This window comes from Carica papaya, chromosome 6 (assembly GCF_054855325.1).
Source record: "Carica papaya isolate Zhongbai chromosome 6, ASM5485532v1, whole genome shotgun sequence".
Taxonomy (NCBI): Eukaryota; Viridiplantae; Streptophyta; class Magnoliopsida; order Brassicales; family Caricaceae; genus Carica; species Carica papaya.
The window spans coordinates 1,828,073-1,854,302 of NC_142314.1; the positions used below are offsets into that span (position 1 = coordinate 1,828,073).

A 26,230-nucleotide genomic window follows, 5' to 3' on the forward strand; every position below is an offset into this window, starting at 1 on the left:
TATATCAGTCTACATAAAACTTGAGGATGCACTATTCTTCATGAGATATAATAGCATTTCCTTTTTTTACACCATTTTCTTTACCAGACAAGTCAGTGATGTCTTCTGGAAGAAAATTTCCACACTTTTTCAAGGCCGTGGCCTTCTTTTGCACCTGAAAGCGATTTCCACTTTGTAAACCACCATGGCATTCTCCTTATTCTGTGTACTTTTTTTCATACACTACAATAATCTGTTCATCTTCATAATATCGTTGTGCTTTATTTTTTATATCACATAAACACAGAGTAAAAGGTAAACCAACTTGCTTTCCTTCTTTCTTTATCCATAGTTTTCTTCTTAGGTTTCGAAATGATTTATCTTTTCTTGAAATCTATGAAATTTTTATTTGTAATTCGATTTCAAAGAAGAAATTGGTAAATCAGCATGCAGGTAATATAAATGTATTAGAATGTAAGTTCTAAAATGGTCATGCTATATACATAGATAAATATATATATATATATATATGAACATACATTACTACTTACATCCATAAATTTCAAAAAATAATTGTGCAATATATGTACGCATACGTAGTATACAGTTTTACTGCTAATATAACAGTTTTTTTTTATGCCTTATTTTTTCTTTTGTGGTATGTGTCTGTTAATAAGAGATATACCAAAAAAAGTTAAAAGAAATAACTATAAAATAATATCAGTCTATTTGCACATTAAGTAACGATATTGAAATTATGATAATTGTTATATCTTATTGTAAGCAATTAAAAATAATTTACCAGCTAAAACTGCCACTTCGAATTCAACCGAAACACACAGACACCAAGACTACCAAAATAGTAGTTCTCTTCTCAGTTTCATCACAACAAAAATAAAAAAAAAAAACAAATAATAAATCAAAATCTCTAACTATCCTCTTAAATTCAGATAAAAAAAAATGTGAATATTAAATTATTATTTATTTTCGTTTGATTCTAATAAAAAATGAGAACTCTTAAATGGCGAAGACAAAAAATTAAAAAAAAAGAGTGAAGAATACTAGTTTGCTTTTACTAATGTCCCTATTTAGATTCGAGCTAATATTGAGAGCAAATATAACACAAGGATGATCAAGGAGGTCGAGAGGATATAGTGGACAAAGAACAAGACAGAGAATGAGAAGGTCATCGTTGTTGAGAAACTCTAAATGTTTTCTTTGAAATGCAAAAGAAAATTAAAAAAAAAAATAGAATCAAATCCTCTAGTTATCATCCGAAATCCAAAGAAGAAAGAAATTGGATATTAAATTATTTTTGTTTCTATCTGATTTTAGTTACGAACAAGAACTCCTTAGTCACCAAGATGAAAAAATTAAAGAAAGAATGAAAGAAAACTTTGTTGTTTCTAGTTATGTCTCTGTTCAAGTTCGAGATAGTTTTGAGAGAATAAACATCACAATGATGATCAAAAATGCCAAAAGGAAGAAGTAGAGGAAAAAGAAGGCAAGTAAGGATAAGACCGACATCGTTTGAATTTGAATATTTATAACTAACCCTTCCATTATCAACAAAAAATATATCATGATGGTGAGATCAGCAATATTTATTAACAAACAAAAATGATCAGCTTAACTATTAATCAACCACTAGTACTAATAAAATAACTTATCGGTTAAAAATTTTTTATTATGCTTTAATGTTACGAATTTAAATTGTATTAAATATGTAAAATTTTATTTTGCGAGTGTATTGTAAATTAATATAATATTTAATTCATAAATAGTAAAAATTTATATCACTAATTTATTTGTAGGGTTATACTAACTCTATTTTAACGAATTTATTATATTTTTTAATTAAAAAAATATTGTATCACAATGAATTATAAAAACTTGACCTATATAATTTAAGAGTGTTAAAAAACTGGACTTATCTTTTTTTATTTTCACATTCGTTATCAATGTGTTGTATGCATATATATATATATATCAACTTTCAAGTCAAATTGCTTGCAGAAAAAGATGGTTGTTGAATTGAGGAGGATCCATCAGGCGTTACTGGACCTGAGGAGCACCGGCCCGTTATCCTTCCACTGAAGAGAGCGGGAGGTTTTCGTTGCTCTGTTTCCAGCCTCACGCGGTCCCCTCCGCTCTAAGAGAGGCGAGCCCCAAAGCCTACGCTGGAGGGCACGCAGCTCAACTCTCCTCTTGGAACGGGCGGATCAGATTTTAAACCCTTCGCAGCCCAACCTTCGGGACCTTTCCAATCTCCAACCATCTTAACGCCCCCACTTGAGTGACAAGCCCGCGTTACCAGGCCCGTCAATCACTAGCTGCTTATAGCGAATATATACAGGCAAATTATATATTATAAATAAGCAATGTGGGAGTGAGACTTACATTTAAAAGTTGAGGTACCTCTGACTATGAACAGCTTATGTAGTAATTTCGTGCGTAAGTGCTTGTTTTTCACTCTGCAAAAAGGTTCTTATGTGGGATAAGAGATTTAGATATAGTTTGATTCAGTTATTTTTCTTTATTGTTGATGAGAACTTGTGATGATTCATGAACTTTTTATGTCCTTTTTTTTATTGATATACGATTCGTACGTACGTACACAACATAAATACATGTAAAATTTGAATATCTCGACGAACACTTTTCAAAGATAAGATAAAAACTTACTGGCTAATAAAAAAATTAGCTTTTATATAGCCCAAGTTCTTTCTAACAATATATAAGTGCAAATATAATTTATGCAAATATAAATGACGACAATTGTAAATAAACATCGGTGATGATCAAGTTAAGCGTTATAAATATTTTGTCATTTATATTTCTATTAAATTCTATGTTGGAATAGAGAATATATCAAAACCATTTTCAATATATCTTTAATGTGTTGTCAAGCCTAAATACCGCATGTAGTAATGGAATTAAGATCACATGCTAGTTGAATGACATTAATCCATTAAAACAAGCAAATCTCTACTGTGCATACAAATCAGATAAATAAAGAAAAGGATAAGAGAATGAAGAGTAGGCTGGTTAATAGTCTAATTATTTCACATAAAATCCTAGAAGCTAATGATACTGAAACATGCATTCAAAGAAACCAGTGGTCTCCTCCATTATGGTTAATTAGTTGTAGAATTGAAGGAAATCCAGATACCGTCACCAGTTTTTTATGCTTGCAAGTACCCTTTCTGCTCCAAGTAAGAAGCCACCTTTTCAGCCATTTCTCTTGGAGAAACACCAACATCATCATAATTTCATAATTACATCATTTGATTTTTCTCACTAATCAGTAGTATATTTAGATCATGGACCTCATAATAGTCACAGCATAATGTGTAGTTAATTCTTTCTGTAAAAAGTTAAAGTTAATTATTTATGAAAAAATTTAAAAAGTAAACACATCCATTCCATTAATACTTACCAACCCTTCGTATGTTCTCAGCGCGGTCCTCTGCTTTAAAATTGAGGTCACGATTCAAATCGTGCCTCACATTGTCACCATCAAGAATATAACACACTTTCCCCTCTGGTACAAGCTCTGGCTTAAAGCACATGCCAAAGTACTATTCCCTGTAATAAGATTCGAAACTATGAGCTATAAAATAAAGAGCATAGACATGAAGTGGGGATAACAGAGAAATACCTCATCTAGTTCAAAATGAACTTCTGATCACAAAAATTACAGATGACAGAGAAACAGTTACCTAAGGTAACTCAAAATTATAAACAGATAAAAATGCTTTATGTTATTCTAAGCGAGAAGCGATAACTTTTTTGAGTTGTTAGTTTTTGGTTGCTTGCTCAAACCAAGAAACAACAAGGTACGACCCAACAACAGAAATTAACATTTCAACTAAGCAAAATCTGTAATGCAAAATGGTAAAACAGAATCATAGAAAATTAATCAGTTTGACATTTCTGGATGTATCCCAGTAAGAACCACAACAAAGTACCCAGAGAATGTGTATTCGTAGGTCAAATATAAACTATTGTATTTCGTACAAGGCTTAGCATATGGAATTTCAAGTTACATGGACATCGTAAATAATATACTAAATTAAATATAATTCAAAAAATTCGTAATATTTATTTAGAAAAATTCAATCAAATAAATGAACTATTATAATACTCTTGGTAAGATCAATCAAATAACTTTTCAATTAAAAGTAAAATATATTTATTAGAACTTCAAATTCAAGTTGTAGAAAACTAGCACTTAAAATGCAAAATTTACGAAGGTACAGCTTCATCAACGTGAATGCAACTCCGTATAGCACATCGTTTATTAATTAAGAAAAAGTAGTTCGTTATCAAATAGGGACACAAACTGGTTGGCAATTAATTTATTTGAGTAGGATAGGCTTCAAAGGGTTAAAATTTTTCTTGATAAAATATTTTGTATTATTCCATTTTATATTTAATTAAATTCCATAACGATATACTATATTTGTGATAAATATAATATAATTTAAAGTTCTATTCAAAAAGTATTAATCAGTAATAATTTCTGAATTAAAATACATATAATTATCTGTATATTAATAATAACTATATAATCGAACAATATGTTGTACAATTGAATATCTAGTTTTAATTAACAAGAAGCTTTTAATCTAAAATTAACAGAGATTTTTAATTAATTTGTCAAACAAAATAAAATTATCGGTTTCGTGTGTTCTTTTCGTCGTTAATTTCTCATAAATATTAAGATTATTGTCGTGTTGATCAATTTGTGCATTTTTAGTTTTGACAATGATGTTCATAAGTTTTATTCCGTATATGTGATTTTAATAATAGCTTATCATATATAAATTGTATATATCTTTACCATATATGTATATATGTCTAAATTAGAAGAGATTTAATAAATTGAATTTCTTTTAATGAAGTAAAGTAAATATTTATGTCTCATGTGATGTGTTAATTCCATTTACTTTTTGTGGTATTTAAACTTGATGAATACATTAATATAAATTAATGTGTGGGCGGGTGGGTCATGTGCAGAGGTGGAGAGTATTGTAAGTGGGTGGAGTTCAAAAAATGAATAAAGATATTTTAAGAGTATTGACAGTGGGTGCTTTTGTCCCACATTGGCTGGGAGAGATGCTGGAGATGCTAAAAGGGTACTACAAAAAGAGAGCTGGGGGCGACGAAGAAGTCATACCTTTCTCGGCCTTTTGGCTAAGATCAAGTGTAGTATCTGTTCTTATCAGTTTAATATCTGATACGTGAGTCATCGACTCACATGATATTAAATTACTTTTTTAAGGGGGAAGAGCCGCTGCAATAGCTTGCTATTGGGTTCTTCAAGCGTCGTCCATGCGTTGCACTACTGCAAGGACCTGGCGCACCCCACCGACTCATATTTTAAATTTTCAAGTGACTCACATGTACGCGGGGAAATATATGTAGAACCAAAGCTGAAAAAGTAGACGTATTTGAAGAAGAGATTATATTTGTCATACATGTATATTATTAGGAAAAACCTAAGAACAATGAAATATGTTGTCATTAGAAGTTCAAATTCAAGTTGTAGTGTATTAACTTATTTAAATCTATATAACAAACAACATGCTTGTTTAATGAATCAATGCCATTTGACTAGCATGTGATCTTAATTTGATTACTACATGCGGTATTTAGCCTTAACAACACATTAAAGATACATTGAAAATGGTTTTGATATATTTTCTATTCCGATAGAGAATTAATAGAAATGTAAACGACAAAGTTTTTATAACTCTTCAACTTTGATCATCACTGATGCTTGTTTATAATTGTCTGTTATTTATATTTGCATAAATTATGTTTGCATTCGTATATTGTTAGAAAGAACTTGGGCTATATAAAATCTAATTTTTTGTCTTATATTATTTGATTAACTAGTAAGCTTTTATCTTCTCTTTCAAAAGAGTTCATCGGGATATTCAGATTTTACAAGCGTACGCGTCTTATATCAATAAGAAAAGACATCACAAGTTCATGAATCATCACAAGTTCTCGTCAACAACTTAATCAAACCATATCTAAATCTCTTATCCCACACATAAGAACCTTTTTGCAGAGTGAAAAACAAGCACTCAGGTACGAAATTTATGAAGCTACCACATAAGCTGTTCATAGTCAGGGTAAGCGACCTCAACTTTTAAATGTAAGTCTCACTCCCACATTGCGTATTTATAATATACAATTCGTCTCTATATATTGGCTATAAGCAGCTGTCAACCGCCGGGCTTGGCAACGCGGGCTTGTCACCCAAGTGGGGGCATTAAAATGGTGGGAGGTTGGATAGGTCCAAAAGGTTGAGCTGCGAAGGGATTAAAATCTGACCCGCCCGTTCCAAGAGGAGAGTCGAGTTGCGTGCCCTCCAGCGTAGGCTTGGGGCTCGCCTCTCTTAGAGCGGAGGGGACCGCGTGAGGCTGGAAACAGAGCAACGAAAACCTCCCGCTCTCTTCAGTGGAAGGGATTACGGGCCGGTGCTCATCAGGTCCATTAACGCCTTATGGACCTCCTAAATTCAACAACCATCTTTTTATTCTGTTCTTTGGAATTTTAATTCTAATAAAAATATTGTATATAATTTAAAAATTTATACGCACTGGAAGTTGATCAATAATTTTTTTTCCAATTCTTAATTCTAAATGAAAATATTTATTGCATATAATTTATATATATATATATATGCGTACAACATATTGATAGCGAATAATGTAATATCTTCATTTACGGAGATAGCTAGAGATTTTGATTTATTATTTGTTTTTTTTTTTTATTTTTGTTGTGATGAAACGGAGAAGAGAACTACTAGTTTGGTAATTCTGGTGCTTATGTGTTTCGGTTGAATTTGAAGTAATAATTTTTTTTAATCTTTTCGGATATATACCCATCAACAGAAATTTAGCACAAAAGAAAAAATAAAATAAATAAAAAAACTGTTATATTGGTAGTAAAATTGTATACTACATATGCGTACACATATTGCACAATTATTTTTGAAATTTATGAACATAAGTAGTAACGTATGTTCATGTATATATATATATATATATATTTATCTATGTATATGGTATGATCATTTTAGAAATTTACATTATAATACAATCATATTACCCGCACGGTGATTTGCCAATTTTTTCTCCAAAATCGAATTACAAATAAAAATTTCCTTGATTTTAAGAAAAATAAATTCTCTCGAAATCTAAAAAAAAAATTATGGATAAAGAAAGAAGGAAAGCAGGCTGATTTACTTTTTATTTTGTGTTTATGTGATATGAAAAATAAGGTACGATATTACGAGAATGAACATGATATTGTAGTGTATGAAGAAAAGTACACATAATGAGGAGAATGCCACGGTGGTTTAGAAATTGGAAATCGCTTTCAGGTGTAAAAGAATGTCATGACCTTGAGAAAGTGTGAAAAATTTCTTCTAGAAAGCTGACTGACTTGTTCGATAAAGAAAATAGTGAAAAAAAGAAAAAAAAATGCTATTATATCTTATGAAGAATGGTACATCCTCAAATTTTATATATACTGATATATCAAACAATTCTTTTATTTTATTTTCTTTACTGTACAAGCCAGCGAAAGAAAATCACTAATTAATTTCAAAGAGAAGAAGAGGAAACTCGAATTATCCGAATGCCGATTTGTCAATTTCTCATCCGAAACCAAATTATAAGCAAGAATCTCCTCAATTTCAAGAAAAAATAAATTCCCCCAATTTCGCTATAAATTTTCTTTCACATGCAAAAAAGATAGAAAAAGAAAAGATTTCTAAAAATCAAAACCTGAGAAGAAAGATCCCATGGATAATGAAAGAAAATTGCCTTAATTTTTACTATGTTTATGTTATGTAGAAAATAAAGCAAGAGAATAACTATGAAGGCCAAGTGGATAATGTATGAAGAATAACAATACAAGGAGGAGAAGACCATCCTGGTTCTGGAACAAATATTTTTTTTCAAATTTCAAATATTTTTAAATATAATTTGGTCTAAGAACTTAATAAATGTGATTTTTTTATTAAAATTGTATTTAAATAATAAAAAATAATTTTTTATTTTGAATAAAAATAACAACTCAATTCTATCAACTTATTGAAAATTAGAAAAAAAAAAAAGTTAATTTAATTACATATAAAATTATAAAATAAGATTAATATCTATAAACTAAGTACCAAAATCTAGAAAACGAATTAGAATAAATAGACCAATTGCAAAGTAAAAGTTTGATGTTTCTCTGATTTTAATTTTATATGTGAGAATACAATAGTCTATGGTTATTAAATTAGAGATACTAATGAAACTAATTTAATCATGCATTATTGTTGTAAATTATAACTCACTTCTGAGTATAAAGTAACTCATAATTGAACAATAGTATAATAGGCTCAAGTACAATTTTAGTGATTATTCATATTTATTTATATATGTATACACACAATACAAATAACTACATTTAAAAATAACAAATTCCCACTTCTCAAAATTTAAAAAAAAAAAAAAGTTCCCAAATCCATGTGTTGCGAACCAAGGAAGTTATATTGATAATATAACAAGTATGCAACACATCATCAAAATGTTCCAGCTTACAATTGATGAGAAGATGTGATAATACATGCTTGATATATCAGTCTACATAAAACTTGAGAATGCACCATTCTTCCTGAGGTATAATAGCATTTTTCGAGATTCAGATGGAAGCAAAAAAGAATATTCGACTGGGAGTGGAGATACACATGCACTTTCTTGCTGTAACATGAAGGATGGGCGGAAGGGGGACCAAACAAATCTCTACTATGCATACAAATCATAGAAACAAAGAAAAGGATAAGAGAATGAAGAGTAGGCTGGTTAATACTCTAATCATTTCACATATAATCCTGAAAGCTAATGATACCGGAACATGCATTCAAAGAAATCAGTGGTCTCCTCCGTTATGGTTCATTAGTTATAGAATTGAAGGAAATCCAGATACCGTCACCAGTTTCTTATGCGTGCAAGTACTCTTTCTGCTCCAAGTAAGAAATCACCTTTTCAACCATTTCTCTTGGGGAAGCACCAACATCGTCATGTTTCAAAACACTCGATGTTTTTTGGCTCAGATTATGTAATGGTCATATCTGATTATTTTTGTTATTTTTTATTATTTTTTTCTTGTATAAAAAAATGATTATATTACGTTATTCATTCCATGTTGAAATCTAATGAGAACAACAATAAAATAGTTATATGAATTTCAACATGGAATCGGAGGACGGCTCAGAAGAATTTCACTCGGCCTCTTGGCGAATATCAATTATGGAATATGTTCTTATCAGCTTATTATCTGATGCGAGAGTCGTTGGCTCGCATGCTACTAAACTAAGTTTTTTAGGGTGGAAGAGCCGCTACAATAGCATGCTGTCGGATTATTCAACGCGAGGTTGAAGTTTACTTAAAGTATCTTGTGTGGACGCATTAAATATTATGTTGTAAAGTATATCTATGTATTACAAATTTAATGAACATGAAAATACCTTCTCTTCGCGCCTCCCCACCATAAATCATCAGGCCTTCTCATAAAAAAAAATGATCATATCAAAACTATAATAGTCCACGTAAAACATTATGGCAGAGTAAAAAACAGCACTTAAAATGCAAAATTTACGAAGGTACAGCTTCATCAACGTGAATGCAACTTCGTATAGCACATCGTTTATTAATTAAGAAAAAGTAGCTCGTTATCAAATAGGGACACAAACTGGTTGGCAATTAATTTATTTGAGTAGGATAGGCTTCCAAAGGTTAAAATTTTTCTTGATAAAATATTTTGTATTATTCCATTTTATATTTAATTAAATTTCATAACAATATACTATATTTGTGATAAATATGATATAATTTAAATTTGTATTCAAAAAGTATTAATCAGTAATAATTTCTGAATTAAAATATACATAATTATTTATATATTAATAATAACCATATATTCGAGCAATGTGTTACATAATTGAATATTTAGTTTTAATTAATAATAAGCTTTTAATCTAAAATTAATAGAGAGTTTTGATTAATTTATCAAACGAAATAAAATTATTGATTTCGTGAATTTTTTTCGTCATTAATTTATCATAAATATTAAGATTATTGTCGTGTTGATCAATTTTTACGTGTGTATATTTAGATATATAGATGCATGCATTTTTGGTTTTGACAATCATGTTCATTAGTTTTATTCCGTATATGTGATTTTAATAATAGCTTATCATATATAAATTGTATATATCTTTACCATATATGTATATATGTCTAAATTAGAAGAGATTTAATATATTGAATTTCTTTTAATGAAGTAAAGTAAATATTTATGTCTCATGTGATGTGTTAATTCCATTTACTTTATGTGGTATTTAAACTTGATGAATACATTAATATAAATTAATGTGTATGTGGGTGGGTAATGTGCGGAGGTGGAGAGTATTGTAAGTGGGTGGAGTTCAAAAAACGAATAAAGATATTTGAAGAGTACTGACAGTGGGTGCTTTTGTCCCACATTGGCTGGGAGAGATGCTGGGATGCTAAAAGGGTACTACAAAATGAGAGCTGGGGGGAACGAAGAACTCATACCTTTCTCGGCCTTTTGGCTAAGATCAAGTGTAGTATCTGTTCTTATCAGTTTAATATCTGATACGTGAGTCATCGACTCACATGATATTAAATTAGTTTTTTGAGGGGGAAGAGCCGCCGCAATAGCTTGCTATTGGGTTCTTCAAGCGTCGTCCATGCGTAGCACTACTGCAAGGACCTGGCGCACCCCACCAACTCATATGTTTTAAATTTTCAAGGGACTCACATGTACGCGGATATATATATAGAACCAAAGCTGATAAAGTAGACGTATTTGAAGAAGAGATTATAGTTGTCCTACGTGTATATTATTAGGAAAAACCTAAGAACAATGAAATATATTGTTATTAGAAGTTCAAATTCAAGTTGTAGTGTATTAACTTATTTAAATCTATATAACAAACAACATGCTTGTTTAATGAATCAATGCCATTTGACTAGCATGTGATCTTAATTTCTTTACTACACGCGGTATTTAGCCTTAACAACACATTAAAGATATATTGAAAATAGTTTTGATATATTCTCTATTCCGACAGAGAATTAAGAGAAATGTAAACAGAAATGTAAACGACAAAGTTTTTATAACTCTTTTAATTTTGATCATCACTGATGCTTGTTTATAATTGTCTGTTATTTATATTTGCATAAATTATGTTTGCATTCGTATATTGTTAGAAAGAACTTGGGCCATATAAAAGCTAATTTTTTGTCTTATATTCTTTGATTAACTAGTAAGCTTTTATCTTCTCTTTCAAAAGAGTTCATCGGGATATTCAAATTTTACAAGCGTACGCGTCGTATATCAATAAGAAAATACAGAACAAGTTCATGAATCATCACAAGTTCTCGTCAACAACTTAATCAAACCATATCTAAACCTCTTATCCCACACATAAGAAACTTTTTGCAGAGTGAAAAACAAGCACTCAGGCACGAAATTTATGAAGCTGCTACATAAGCTGTTCATAGTCAGGGTAAGCGACCTCAACTTTTACATGTAAGTCTCACTCCCACATTGCGTATTTATAATATACAATTCGTCTCTATATATTGGCTATAAGCATCTGATGACCGCCGGGCCTGGCAACGCGGGCTTGTCACCCAAGTGGGGGCATTAAGGTGGTCGGAGGTTGGATAGGTCCAGTAGGTTGGGCTGCGAAGGGTTTATTATCTGACCCGCCCGTTCCAAGAGGAGAGTTGAGTTGCGTGCCCTCCAGCGTAGGCTTGGGGCTCGCCTCTCTTAGAGCGGAGGGGACCGCGTGAGGCTGGAAACAGAGCAACGAAAACCTCCCGCTCTCTTCAGTGGAAGGATTACGGGCCGATGCTCTTCAGGTCCGAATACGCCTGATGGACCTCCTCAATTCAACGGCCATCTTTTTATTCTGTTCTTTGGAATTTTAATTCTAATGAAAATATTGTATATAATTTAAATATTTATACACTTTGAAAAGTTGATCAATAATTTTTTTTTTCCAAAACTTAATTCTAAATGAAAATATTTATTGCATATAATTTAAATATATATATATATATATATGCACACAACATATTGATAATGAATAATGTAATATCGATTTAATTAGTAGTAAATGTGAGCTAGTAATTTTTTTAAGAGAAAAATGTATAAATTTTATTAATTAGCATATTAATTTATCATAATTTAAATGTATAAATAATTGAATACACACCTTCACAGAAAAAAAAAATGAAAACATTAATCATTCAACCAACAAATAATTAATGAATTAATTTTTGTTGTTGGTGAAAGTAAAAAATTATAAGTCAAGTTTTTAACTCACACATTCTTAAATTATAGGTCAAGTTTTTAATTCATTGTGACATTAATATTATTTTGATTAAAAATAATAATAAATTTACTAAAATTTAACTCAATTTAGTTAGTATAACTTCACAAATAAATTAGTGATTTAAAGTCTTTACTGCTACTGAATTAAACATTATATCAATTTATAATAGACTCGCAAAGTAACAAATTCTACATATTTAATATAGTTCGAATCTATAACATTAAAACAGAATAAACAAAATTTAACTACTAAACTACTTCATTTGTTTTAGTGTTTAATTAATAGTTTAGCCAGTCATTTTTGTTTGTTAATAAATCTTGATGATTCCACCATCATGATATATTTTCAGTTGACAATCGAATGGTTAGTTATTGTGCTTTTTCTTCTCTCAAAACTATCTTGAACTTGAACATAGACATAACTAAAAGCAATCAAGTTTTTTTTTTTATTCGTTCTTTAATTTCTTCGTAACTAGAATCAGACAGAAACAAACAATAATTTAAATCCATAAAAATTTCTTTCTTCTTTAGATTTGAGAGGATAACTAAAAGTTTTGATTCTAATTCTTTTTTTATTTTCTTTTGCATTTCAAAGAAAATATTCAAATTTTCTCAACAATGAGGTCCTTCTTCTCCTTATGTGTCTTGTTCTTCATCCACTATATCCTCTCAGCCTCCTTAATTATCCTTGTGCTATATTTTCTCTCAACATTATCTCAAATCTAAATGAGGATATTAATAAAAGTAAGCTAGCATCTTCCCTTCTTTCGCTAATTCTTCATATTGGCCGTTTGAAAGTTCTTCGTTTTTTTATTAGAATCAGAAGAAAATAAACAGTAATTCGATATTCATAGAACCTTCTTTCTTATCTGAATTTAAAAAGATAGGTAGAGATTTTGATTTATTATTTGTTTTCTTTTTATTTTCATTGTAAGGAAACTGAGAAAAGAACTATTATTTTAATAGTCTTGATATTTATATGTGTTTCAGTTATATTCGAAATGTAACTTCAACTAGTAATTATTTTTAATTTTGCGAAATTATTTACAATAGAATATAACAATGATCATAATTTAAAGATCGTTACCTACCGTAAAAATTGACTGATATTATTTTATTGTTTTTTTTAAAACTTTTTTTAATATATTTCTCGTTAATAAACACATATCACCAAAAAAAAAAAAAAACATAAAAAAAAACTATTATATTAGCAGTAAAACTTTATACTACTACATATGCGTGCAATATTATTTTTGAAATTTACAGATGTAAGTAATAACATACTTTTTCATGGAATATATATATTTATCTATGTCACCACTTTAGAAACTTGCGTCCCCGATTTTAAAGATCTTCTTTTAGTGTCTTGTTATAGTGACGTTTACCTTGAAGCTTTTTTGGTTCTCCAGGTCAAGAAGAGAAAAGATTCAGCTGAATGTCCTCATTTTGGATTTGTTTTGAATTGATTTATTCAAAGTTAGATCGTGATTATTCATGTACTACATATATATATATATTACCAACCATCTCTAGCGACTTTCTCCATCCTTGCACCCAATAGTGTAGCTTCAGTGAAATTGCCAGAGCATACCACTAACAATGTATAGAATATAATTTTACATCCCCCTTAACTTGTACTGATATGAATCGCTGATACATGTTTTTTTTTTGGGTGGGGTGGGGGTTTGGAGGGAGGGGTTTGGTTCTGCATCAACTTACAGTTTGGAGTTTAGGTGCTGTGCTCCTGTTAACATATTACCTCAGCATGTCTGCGGATCTATCCCATTCTTCTGCAGTTTGGCTTTCAGGGACTGTTGGTACCAGAAGCCTTGCATTCGGCATGGATCCAAAGTACTTGACTGTCCTAACTGCTTTACCGATTGCAATGCGATGGAGGGTGATGAAGTCTCATTCAAATGCTTCCGCAATTCTGCAAGTCTATCTCATCCAGTTATGCATAAATAAATTCATAAACAAGGCTTATGATCACAAGTCTATGTAACTATAAAAAACAGCTAATGTAGTATGTTTATAGGAGCACCCAGACTTAATATGAAATTGAAACGAGCCCTGTGTAGCATGCTTCTATAATTCTGTAAGTCTACCTCATCCAGTTATGCATAAATGAATTCATAAACAAGGCTTATAACCGCAAGTTTGAGTAACTACAAAATGTGGCTAATCTTTTTACGAACAACCAAATGTTGCAAATTAGTGATTTCTTTGTGAATTTTCAGGGCGGACGACTTTTTGGCAATCACATTTTTTCGACAAGCAACAGAGGACTGCTTTAATCACAGAAGTCAAACAACAATTTTTGACAAATAGATGGACTTATGCAGTTAGAGCATCTGTGCCTAGTGGATTATTTGACAATAGTGAAAGCAAATATCAATAATGATGGTAAACTCAAGACCCTCCTGTGCCACAAAGTCAGAGGGCCATTGTGCCTATCAATTTTTAGTAAATTTGACATTAATCCTTGCAAATGTCTCCCAAGGTAGGCTTCGACCTTTCCTTTATGTTCTGAATGGCTTAAACCAGTTACTAGTATGGGAGAGTCAATTTGAGTTCTTGGTTTCTTCCAGTTATTCTTTTTCTCTGTACATCAGCTAGAATAGAATGCTATTCCCTGATATAATTCTTTCGCAGAGAAGGATAGTCCTAAGGAAAATGAATGTAATGACTCCTTATCTGTGTTGGGATCATCACTATAACCTAGATAATAATATTCTCCTGTGTTACCTGGAAATAAATTTTACAGGGAAAACTGAGCAGCGGAGAGAGAGATTGCTTAAACAAATTAAAGGCTGTTTTTACTTCTAAGAAGACTATCTTACTTCCCATGATCTGTTTGTTTATTGTGCTTGTTTGTCTAACTTAGCAGTTAAGCTTGTTTGTCTTAACAAGTCACCATGCACCAAAATGACTGCAAGTGTCTATTTGCATGAACTTAGATATTCTTTCTAGTTTCACATTTTATTAAGTGGGATGCAATGATGGATGCAGAACAAGAAGATATTAAAGTAGATATATCTCAGATGTTGAGTTATTGATTTGATTATTGAGATTTAACATACCTAATTTTCAGTTCTTAATAAATTTTCTATTATGTACGTTACTCAAGTATAAGCTTATGCCTTTATAAGCTTTTATCACAAAAATGTATTTTAGGAAAATATCATCTTCATAAAAATATAACTGCAACAAGTAATAGACACAAATCAGAGTCTAAAAATATGTATCTATTAGCAAAGTGGGATTACAAGTTATAACACACTTCAATGGCTGAGGCTCTTAATTGCTTCAATGATCTGCAGTTACCTATCCGGATCTGATGCTAATTCAGAAACAAGAATTTCCTACAACAAATACCAGGAATTGTCATGGCTTTGAATTTTTATCCTTAGTTTCTAGTTATTATGTCTCCAATTAATAAAATGCCTACTCAGTTAAACAGCACAGTTTTAAAGAAGCACCTGAACGTCAAAGAATCCTCGACCTAGAGTTGTAACATTCTGCTCATGAGAGAATTCTCTATCTCGGGTAGCAAGTACCTGCTTCTGCTTGTCAGAGTCTTGGCCTTGAGTACTAAGCACCTGCTTCTCAGATAATTTCTCAGTTCTTTGTCTTGGCTTTTTCACCCAGAAAGCAATTCTTTTCAGTCCACAGTATCAATCTACCTTGATCGAGTGTCCAGCACAAACTTCTCTTTCTGTAGATTGCAGAACAATTACTTCTGAGATTTGAACCTACTGCACCATCTCTTGAGAAGTTCTTCAACACTGGCATCCATTCGTGTCCCTATTCCTCCCCATACCAACATGTGAGCCATGTCTCCAATTGATGAACCGGTCACTTCATGCACAGGTGTGAACCCGATTCTCTTGTAAAACCTAACAAGCTAAGACAAGAAAAAATCAAATTCAGAATTCACCAAATTAATCATTAAATTTAAAAATAAGTCAACGGAAAGAAAAATTCTACCGGAATGCTATGTATGTGGGTCTCTTGTTATGATTCTGATCAAATTTAATCAAACATCATTGTCCTATTCATCATCTAATTGTGCAAATAGCTCTATTAACAATCTTAGCCCATGATTTTAACTTACTTAAAGAAACCAATCAATCCAGGGATCAAAATGTGCTTACCAATTTTTTGTATTTATGGTGACTTTCAACTACGCATAACAGAAAGCAAAACTATGAGTTCGAGCACAATCGAAATAAAGCATGGAACTGATTACCTAGTGATAAGAACCAAAGCAAACCCTCTAATCCTGGCATTCTGAATTCTTTAACTCAGGTTTTCTTTTCTTTTGCTCAATTAGAAAGCAAAAAAGCGGATAAAGAAAGCAACTAATAATTCTAGTGGATAAAACCAAGTACTATATGCATGTCCATTAAGGTAATAATACTAGTTCAAACCTATTCTATTCTAATCTAATTCCTACACTTTAGCTATTATATATAGAAATTAGCATAATTTACATATTTGATACATAGTTAAATTTAAATTAACTTTTTCCTAATCTTCAATTCTACAATCATAAATTTTGTGGTCTCACTTATTAAGAAAACTAAATTGACATGGACATAGAAGTCATTTGAAATGATAATGCTATTTTCAATCAAATTTCTTTGTCATATTGGTATTGTATTTTCACATCAGTTTCATGAAATCATAACTCAAAGCAAACTCAATATTTTGTGGCATTTAGGATTGAAGATAAGTTACGAATAGAACTCTTAAGGATGTAAACTAAGTTGAAAACCTTGAAAAAGGTAAATCAAATTGCAAAATCAATCTACCTAGTGACATGCTAGATTTGCCAATTCAACTCATTCATAAAAATATAATGACTTGAAGTACATAATTTAGGCCATGTTTGGAACAAAGCAAGAAGTTTCGGTGTAAACTTACACTTCAGTATGAAATTTAGAAAGCAAAATTCCAATTCCACTTGAAATTTTTTTGTATTAGCTCAGTTTTTATCACTTTGGAGGAAATTTCCATCCTCTAATTAATTGAACTAGGAATGCACTTCTAGATTATCCTAGAAGATATTTCCAAACATATCAATAACACACAACTTTAAACAAAAGAAAATGAACAAGAGAAAATACCTTGGTGTGGTAAAGATCAGAATCATTAACGGCAAGCAACTCAGCCCTTCCGCATCCACAGTCATACCCGTACCGAATAGCAAAAGCTCCAATAAACAAACCAATACCGAATATAGATTTCTCCATCCCAAGTGTCTCTCTCCTCAATCTGATAGAATCCAAGTGTAGAATTTTACCTCCGAACCAAACCCTGATAACCCCCTCGGCCCGCCCGAGCTCACCCTCGGTCTCCAGGCTTTTGGCTGTGATTCTGAAAAAAGGTCCCAGTGTTTGGAGCTTGAGGTCAAGCTTCTGTGCCCTTGACGAGGCTAGTATCTCAGACATGGACGGCATAGATGCAATGGAGTCTATCAAGTCATCACTGGCGGGATTCGAGGAGTTGATTTTAAACCGGGGGTTTAGGGTTTGGTGGGTCGATGTTGAAGACGAAGTGATAATGGTCTTAGGTCGGATTTCCGGGTTCGGGTAAGGTAATTTGCAAAATGGAATCAGAGAGGTAACCTGCATTTTTCGCTGCTTCTATGGCGGACATTAAAGATTTTCTTTTATTTATTTATTTATAAATGCCGAAGCTAAATTGCAAGGTGAATGATCGTTGATTCTTTTCCTGACACGTGGCGAACATCTGATCAACCATTCACCTTGCAAGTGTCTCCCAGTCTTTGCTTCCGTAAGTTGGGAAATAACTTTTTAATTTTTATTTTCTAATATATATTTAAACAGCAATAAAAATATAAATAAAATTAATTTTGAAAACATTAGAGATAATTTTTTATTGTCGTCTCCATTTTATTTATTTATATTAATTTATATAATTTTATAAATAAATTTAAAAAATAAAAATAATTTTTTTTATTCATACCAGAAAGAAAGAGCCTTACATTTGAAGCAAATGGGCACTCTCAAAAAGATATGTAGGGAACAAAAATTAAATATACAAATTCAAGTTAAATATTTCTTAATATACATCCTGCAATAAGTAACTGAAATTCCAAACGTTCAATTCTATTAGGTAATGCATTATGAGCATCTTCCAAACCTAAAGAATGTAGGAGAATTATATACATAGAATAAATAAATATGCAAGTTTCAGTTCGAGAAGTTTTGGTTGCTTTTAACAAAGAACATATCGATTGGGACATATCTGCATTCTCTTGAAGATGACTTTTGCTTCTTCCGTTTCCCTTGATTTGCAGCAGTATCAATCTCAATAGACCTGCCAAAGAAATTTTGATGAAATAAAGGTAAGACCTTCGTAAATCAAAGCGAAATTGATGGTATTTCAAACTACGTTCTAATTGTGCGTAACAAAGCTAATATGGAAACTAAAACTGATATTTGACTAGGAATTCAACGAGGATTAAACCAAAAGTTAATTAAACACATATGACTACTAGATCTCCTCGTAAGATGACCCGCTAATGACACACCAGAGTCCAAGGATAAAAATATGCAAGGGTAAAATCTGCAGACACCTTGAATTGTGAAATACAAAAATGTTTATCTACGTTGGGACACTTCCACATGCATCATGAAATACATTATCATTCTGCATTTTGTTATTTGTGGCATTTGGATTGGAGACAGAAATCCTTATCAGTTACAGAAGCAGAGAAATTGTCTACCTATAGTGTCCTTGTACTGCGCCCTAAGATGAGGTCGGTCCAAATAAACTGTATCAGAATTTTCCACGAACTATTGCTAAAGGATAAATAATAGATCCGGTCATTTCTGTTTAAAATTAATACTCATTTTTTAGAAAATTCTGGCAGTAATCGAAATGCCTTTACATATTTAATTCCCCCAGCATGATACACTTGAAGTGGGTCGCATATCCTAGCATGAGCATACTTGACCTAATCAGGAGCACAGTTCTAAACCCCCAGCAAGGGACATCAACCAATATGATTCTGACCCCGAGCACAACCAACCGGATCCAAGGAATTGTCTCAAACAATTGAACAGGACAAGAATCGAAACTTAAGCATAACCCAAACTTACTTTGGACAACAATCGAAACTTAAAGGGCTTTTACCTTTGTCTCAGCTGAGGAGCTCTAGAATGAGGGGCAGATTCTTCCATTTGAAGTCTCTTGGCGAGATGGAAATCAGAATGTTCTTGCCTTTCCTCAACAAAATAAGGAGGCAGCTCCATCCCGCACAGAGAACACTTGTAGCCATCAATCCATAATAATAATGGCTCACTCTGATTGGATGTAGAAGCAGCTCCACTCACTAGATCATCAGCATTCTCCACCAGCACATCATGGTTGCTATACTCAACTTTTCTGAGATTCAAATCTTCTTTCAACATTTCTGATTTTCCAAAAGACTTTGGGATATGAAATGTATCATCTGCAATACGCACCTATAGTAGAAAATGTACAACAAAGCCGGATAAGAAAGGATGTCAAAAAAAGGTCAACAAAAACAGATAATCAACATATTCTTGTCCCAGGCAGAACGACAAAATTACTTTAGGCTTATCAGATACCCTATCCACATTTTCAATTCCTGAAGGTTCATGAGATTCCTCCACTACAGCAGCATTGCTTCTGAAAGTGAAATAATTGCCATCTAGATCAGTTAAACCTTCAACTGGCGCCCCAAATTCATTATGACATGTCTCATGTTTGTCAGTAGAACAGCTGGTTTCCTTTTCATTCATCAAGTGGCTTTCACTAATGTCTGAGCTCAAGGAAATTTGTTCATCAAGAGCTCTCCCAGAAGAATATCCTGATATGACGAAGTTGGCAAGAGTCTTTTGGGTACGATCAGGAGTGCAGACCTTCTCTTCATCAAACTGAGACACTCGCAGGCCTGGCAGTAAACATAAACATGTAATTGTATTCAATATGAATATCCTAAATAATACAAAAGTAAGATTAATTCTACTAAACAAAAATATGAGCACAATTAAAAACATGAACTGCATTCTAATGACATAATAAGTTCCATAATGAAATAAAAATTCCGACCTATAAGCCTTAATGAAATAGGAAGCTCTGCCTTCAGCAGCTTTAAAGCATGTTTTAAGATATCCTCAAATGAGCAAATATATTTTTGCAAAGTCACTGCTCTGGTCCTTACCTGAAGATTACAATCAGTCAGCAAACTTCACGGCACAGAGACGCCAGGTGAGGAAACTTTCAGAAACATCAGAATATTGAAATTAGAACCACTAAATTTTTCTCAGACAAATAACTCAACATGACATTCTAATGTAAGAAGTTTTCTGAATAAGAGAATTCAAGAAAAATAATTTTCTTAGGCCTTGCAAATTTAAAACTAAGCATGACAACAAGGGAAAAAACAGCACCATAATATCAGGCAATCACCTCAAAGGACGCGGTTTTCATTTTAAGAGTCAATGTTCGCCCAAAAAGACCACCTTCTTGCACGTCAGCAGATAGCACCTTTGCTATTTCAGCTGCAAACATAATAAAGTATGGTTGTCAAAGAAATGTTCAGTATAAGAAGTTTGTGACTTCAAATATCACATAACTTTGCCTAAAAATCCCAGGAAATTGATGCATTCACCATTTCGATGTTGAACAGCAAGTAGTTTATTCTTAATTTGACTGCCATTTCACACTATTTTATAATAAGATACCCTACCCAGACTCAGATTGATTTGGCATTTCCAGTTACTGGTCACACCAATAACTGCTGTAATCATAACGATGATCTCTTCAGATTTCAGTCAGTTAACCTCAAAGTTTTTTGGAGTGACAATTAAGCATAATATCAGTGGATCTTGAAATCTTTTTGGTTGATAAGTGAAGAGAACACCAAGTAACAGGTGCAACACTCTGATGAGCAGAGAGTCATAGCCCATCTAGTGATGCAAATCATCAAATTAGGAAAAGGCAGAACAATACCATCATTTATTCACTTACCTAATTTCTGATAAAGTACTGTCTCATCCTCTGTGGCTGAAAATGTTCTCTCATTGCTAATACTTTTGCGAGACCTAACAGGTGGAGTATCAGTCTTCCCAAGTCCCAGTCCAACAGAGAGAAAAAAATCTGCAACGATTCAGCAACGTGTTTGAATGCCATGTAAATTTTGCTCATGTAAATTTGTACTTATAGTAAAAATAGTGCAGTCATTTTGCTGGTCATGCTGCCTTCAAACTATCATTAGTTTAAATTATAATGCAGAGGGAACTAAGAAATGCCCAACCTCATTCATCCATTAATCTTGTTTTTTTTTAAATAAAAAGGTATAATACTAAAGGCATCTAAGGGATGCAACCATACAAAAATATTTATATATCAGTCAAAGTATCAATCAGGTCTCCAAAGTCCTCCCAAAAAAAGGAGAATGACCTTAATTAAAAAACCTAGGGTTTAGAATTACATATCCTTTTCTACAATCAAAAGATAAAACAGTAACCTTTAAGAGCTCTCGTGTTCCTTCCTTTCCATGTAACTCAAGAAGTGGCCAAAAGATAAGACCAAGTTGTCTATTATGCTGCTTAGCATAACGGATACCTTGCCAAGCCCAAGTTGCTCTTTGATTGACGTATCCACAGCCCCACTTATCCCCAGCAAACTGTGAACCAAACTCCATAATTTATAAGACCCCAGGGAACCAGAGTAAGAGATGATTGACTGTCTCCACAGCTCCTTTGCACATGTAGCACCTGTTCAAAATCACCTTCCCTTTTTCTAATGAGATTGTCAAGAGTTAAGATACAACCCCTAGCCGCCTCCCAAGCACAGAAAGCCACTCTTGGAGATGCCTTAATCTTCCAAATTAAATTCCATGAGAAATCTTCCTCATTCTTATCGTTCCTCATCAAGAAGGCATGATAAAACTTAACTCAGAAGGGGCTGCATTAATCTTCCAAGTAGGCTCATCCAAGGCTTCTAAAGAGCCTACTCATACCAAGCTCACATACTCATTAATCTCCAAATCGTTGGGGTTCCTTTCCAAGTGCACCACAAAAGCTCCACTGTCCAATGGATTAGAGAATGAATCTAGCACCGTGACCTCTTTGTCACGGGCCAAAGCAAAAAATAGGGAAAATGTTGATCCAAGGATCCCGCCTAGCTAATCATCCAACCAGAATCTCACTTTTCATCCATTAATCATTAGTTGCTTTTGCTCATTTTTCCCCCTCTTTCATATGCTAGGAAAAACTTTTAACAATGATGTACTTTGATAAATTATTATACCTTAAGCTACATAAAGCACAACCAGCGGAATCCGTAGGTATATCACCATTGCATTACATGAAATTTGACAGCTGTTGTAAGTAACACTCAAGAAAACCGCAGTGAAATTTTAACTAAAAATTTCTTCAACAATCGCAGAAGAGAAGGAAATAATAAACAGGGAAAGCATGCTAACCTGCTGTAGAATGAGAGAAAAGCGCACAGAGTAAACTGCTCTTTTGCAATAACTCCTCACATGTGGTAATTCCAAAAGCGTCCCTTAGGATATGTTCAGTGACCTTACCAATTCCTCCAATCTTGGTATATATTTGGCAGTAAAAATAATCAGAATTGCACATTACTGTAATAATTCCATAACCATGCAGTCATAATAATGATGATAATACTAATAATTCTAGAAAGTACATTTCCTCTTAAAAAAGGTACCTAAACTCTGATGCAACTAACAAATAAGATACAATACCTTTCTTATGGGAAGAGAAGATATAAATGTCATGACAGCCATCCGGTCATTTGGCAAAATGAACTGTCCATTCGGCTTATTTATATCAGAACATACCTAAGAGAGAGAATAGCAAGAATAAAATTAGAAGTCCTCAAAAAAGACAATCTATACAACAGAAAATATTGTAACTCGCCAAAAGCAAAGTAGCTACTTATATTTGACAACAGCCAAAACTTATAAGTGGTCTTTAAATAACAATCTCCAAAGAAGAAGAATAAGAAGCAGCAACAGCACGTAGGATGAGGAGGAATATTGGTGGAATTCTATGAAAAATTGCAGAACATATCTAGATTACATGCACTGGGTATTCTTTAACCTCTCAATTTCAAAGGAAAATTCACAATTTTGAAAAGATCAAGAACATATGTGGTCGCAAGATAAACTCAAATTACAAGATAGAAAAATATGTGTGTATACAGACACATATATATATATATAACCTTAGCAAGCATGCGATTTGGTGCTACTCCAGCACTACATGTCAGACCAGTCTCTTCATAAATGGAGGATCGGAGTTCTTCTGCGATCTTCATACAAGGGAAAAAAAAGGGGGTAGGTCAATTTAAGGGCCTATAAACAAAGTAATCAATGCAAGAGTTTGCATAAAGAATAAATGAAGATAAAAATGTAAAATTCTAAGGTAACTGAAAATAAGTGTATCATGAACTTACTTCTCCACTGGCAAGACCCCTTTCTCTACAGACCTCAGTTATATCAAGGTATGCTTCATCTAGACTGGTCGCTATGAAGTTAATATCATATTTCTGGAAAACTATAAAAGAGAAACAGAGCAAATTTAAAGTTAAGGTATGACATCAAGAAGCTGAATATCTTTTAATATCTTTTAAAAGCAGCAGAATAAACCTTTTCTTGTTAAATCACTGTAGTATGCATACTTCTTGAAGTCAGTGGGAACAAAAATCAAGTCTGGACATAATTTACGCGCGATAAAACCAGGCATTGCAGCACGAACCCCAAATTTTCTTGCCTGCAGAGTGGCCAAATTGTGTTCTTAATAGCAGTTCATCATGATTGAAGAAGAGATCCTTGAATGGAATATATAACATGATAGGACAAAACAATCCCCCTTCAAACATACAATAAGCAATCCAGACCTCATAATTGGCTGTGGAGATCATAGACATGCTGCCAACAGCCATTGGTTTTCCCTTTAAAGAAGGATTACTCAAAGTTTCCACAGCTGCATAGAAAGCATCCATATCTACATGTAGCCAAATCCTCGCGATATCACGTGTTGTTTCTAGCTCTAGAATTTTTTTATCTGCCACCTGAGAGTGGATCGAGTTTAATTAAGAAATTCCTCAGAGACTCAGGAAATAATGCAATGATTTAATGTTACATGTTATTTGGTAGTAGGACTGGAACATTTAGTGATTAATATTGTTAAGCCAATTAAACCAATAACAAAATCTTTATGATGCATTGAGCTCCGGATATTTCAACTTCTAGAAGAAGCTACTCCCTTAAGCTACTGACGGAGAGAATTCAAAGGATGAAAATACAAAAAATAAAATAAAATAAAATAGAATGACATCAAAGGTCCATAATCCATGCAGCTAAATGATTAGCAGTTCATACATAAGGTACATATGTGAATCCATTTAATTAGAAATAGTAACACAAATTTACATCAACCACTAAGGCAATACACAACTTCAGGAAGAAGCAAGCCCATCCAATATGACATTTCCATACAAAATATTACTTGCGCGAACATGGCAAAATGACATTTAACTACAATGCCTGAAGTGCCATAGATTCAGTGAGTTAGACACAAACCCCACCTTTCCCCTTTTAGTGTTATAAGAATTTAGCATCTTCAATAATGAATTAAGAACGCCAAATTCCTTCTGTTTCATTTGGTTCTCTTTGTTTGTTAAAACAATAGTGATTTAAACGGCATAGCAGCAGTCATGCTTCATTGAACTTTACCTTTTGATAATGAGATATTTCAGCTGCTGTGAGTTTCGCACATCTGGCGCGCATGTGCTCTATTTTCTGCCTTATAAAGGCCTCTTTCCGCTCCTCATTCTCAAAATACTTGGACCCCTTACTCATTTCATATACTATTCTTTGCACTTTCTCCTTGTCAACACCATCCATTCCTAAAAAAATCCCGAATCAACTCAGCAAGCCTTCATGCTCGAGACCCAGGGATAGTTAAAATTGAAAAAGAAGCCATGGAAAATTTAAAAACTTTCTTATTAACATATACGGACACTGTACAGTGAAAGTAGAACTACGCCCACCAGAGGTATACCTAAATGAGGACAAACTTTCAAGTCTAAACAGATCATGCTCTAGAGGCCATTTTATTTCGTGATGTAAGAAGTCAGAACAAACAACTTCCAGAGAAATTCGACAGAACCCGCTTAAATGCATAAAGAAGCTGAAACAACATCCAAGTTTATACGCATTAACTTCAAACACACATTTGACCACATATCCTCAACGCTTTGATTATCCACATCTCCAAATATCAGGATACTGACTCACCTGAACTAGAAATATAATTATAACAGTTCAAAATCATTCAAACCCTAGGCTTCCTCATTCGGTGGATCGATTAAAGCTCACCTGCTTTGGCGCTGGTGTAAACAGTGTGATAGGATTGCCATGGCCGATTCGCATCGTCTGTTGTTTCGCTCTTCTCCATCTCTGCGTTCTCGATTTCCTCGTAAGAGAATAGCGGAGACTAAAAAGGAGGGAAAGCGTAGCGGGGAAGGCTTTGGCGTATAGAAAATGTTTCTTGCTGTACGTTTAAATATTTGAGAATTTAAATATTTATTAATACAATTTTATTTATTTTATATTAAACTTTTTTTGGATAAATTATGAATAATTTTTTGATTTTTTAGATTAATTTAAAATTATAATTTAATTTTCATATCTTAAATAAATATCACAAATTCATTCCAATTAAACAAACTATACATTTTTAAATTATTTAAAAATTATAATGTAATTTTCGTATTT

General features: G+C 32.5%; 1 protein-coding gene, 1 long non-coding RNA gene and 6 other non-coding genes across 8 annotated transcripts; 6 read left to right on the top strand and 2 right to left on the bottom strand.

The window, feature by feature from the left end:
- Positions 1-1,997: 1,997 nt before the first annotated feature.
- LOC148253187 (signal recognition particle RNA) lies at positions 1,998-2,303 on the bottom strand. The gene has a single exon (XR_015813006.1).
- Positions 2,304-5,055: 2,752 nt separating this feature from the next.
- LOC148253188 (uncharacterized) lies at positions 5,056-6,591 on the top strand. The gene is made up of 2 exons (XR_015812806.1): positions 5,056-6,125; positions 6,216-6,591. It is a non-coding gene; the product is annotated as an uncharacterized LOC148253188 (long non-coding RNA).
- Positions 5,158-5,353, top strand: LOC110810474 (U2 spliceosomal RNA). The gene has a single exon (XR_002538988.2). It is a non-coding gene; the product is annotated as a U2 spliceosomal RNA (small nuclear RNA).
- Positions 6,225-6,529, top strand: LOC148253189 (signal recognition particle RNA). The gene has a single exon (XR_015813007.1).
- A 2,677-nt stretch (positions 6,592-9,268) lies between the features above and the next one.
- Positions 9,269-9,460, top strand: LOC148253190 (U2 spliceosomal RNA). The gene has a single exon (XR_015812944.1). It is a non-coding gene; the product is annotated as a U2 spliceosomal RNA (small nuclear RNA).
- A 1,143-nt stretch (positions 9,461-10,603) lies between these two features.
- On the top strand, positions 10,604-10,799 carry LOC148253191 (U2 spliceosomal RNA). The gene has a single exon (XR_015812937.1). It is a non-coding gene; the product is annotated as a U2 spliceosomal RNA (small nuclear RNA).
- An 884-nt stretch (positions 10,800-11,683) lies between these two features.
- LOC148253192 (signal recognition particle RNA) lies at positions 11,684-11,987 on the top strand. The gene has a single exon (XR_015813002.1).
- A 3,657-nt stretch (positions 11,988-15,644) lies between these two features.
- On the bottom strand, positions 15,645-26,004 carry LOC110810424 (DNA/RNA polymerases superfamily protein). The gene is made up of 16 exons (XM_088222288.1): positions 25,832-26,004; positions 25,187-25,359; positions 24,349-24,522; positions 24,098-24,221; positions 23,905-24,005; positions 23,674-23,760; positions 23,192-23,287; positions 22,904-23,024; positions 21,445-21,573; positions 20,884-20,975; positions 20,524-20,635; positions 20,022-20,365; positions 19,582-19,913; positions 18,409-18,762; positions 17,547-18,250; positions 15,645-16,321 (listed from the first exon to the last, which is right to left on the bottom strand). The coding sequence occupies exons 1-14, from the start codon at positions 25,908-25,910 to the stop codon at positions 18,636-18,638; spliced, it is 2,091 nt and encodes a 696-aa protein (XP_088078414.1). The 5' UTR covers positions 25,911-26,004; the 3' UTR covers positions 15,645-16,321; positions 17,547-18,250; positions 18,409-18,635.
- Between the last annotated feature and the right edge of the window lie 226 nt (positions 26,005-26,230).

Coding starts and splice junctions, on each gene's coding strand:
- LOC110810424 (XM_088222288.1), bottom strand. CDS start 25,910: ATGGAGAAGAGCGAAACAACAGACGATGCGAATCGGCCATGGCAATCC. Junction 24,222..24,348: donor TCTCCACAGCCAATTATGAG/GTCTGGATTGCT, acceptor GCCACTCTGCAG/GCAAGAAAATTTGGGGTTCG. Junction 24,006..24,097: donor CAGTGATTTAACAAGAAAAG/GTTTATTCTGCT, acceptor TCTCTTTTATAG/TTTTCCAGAAATATGATATT.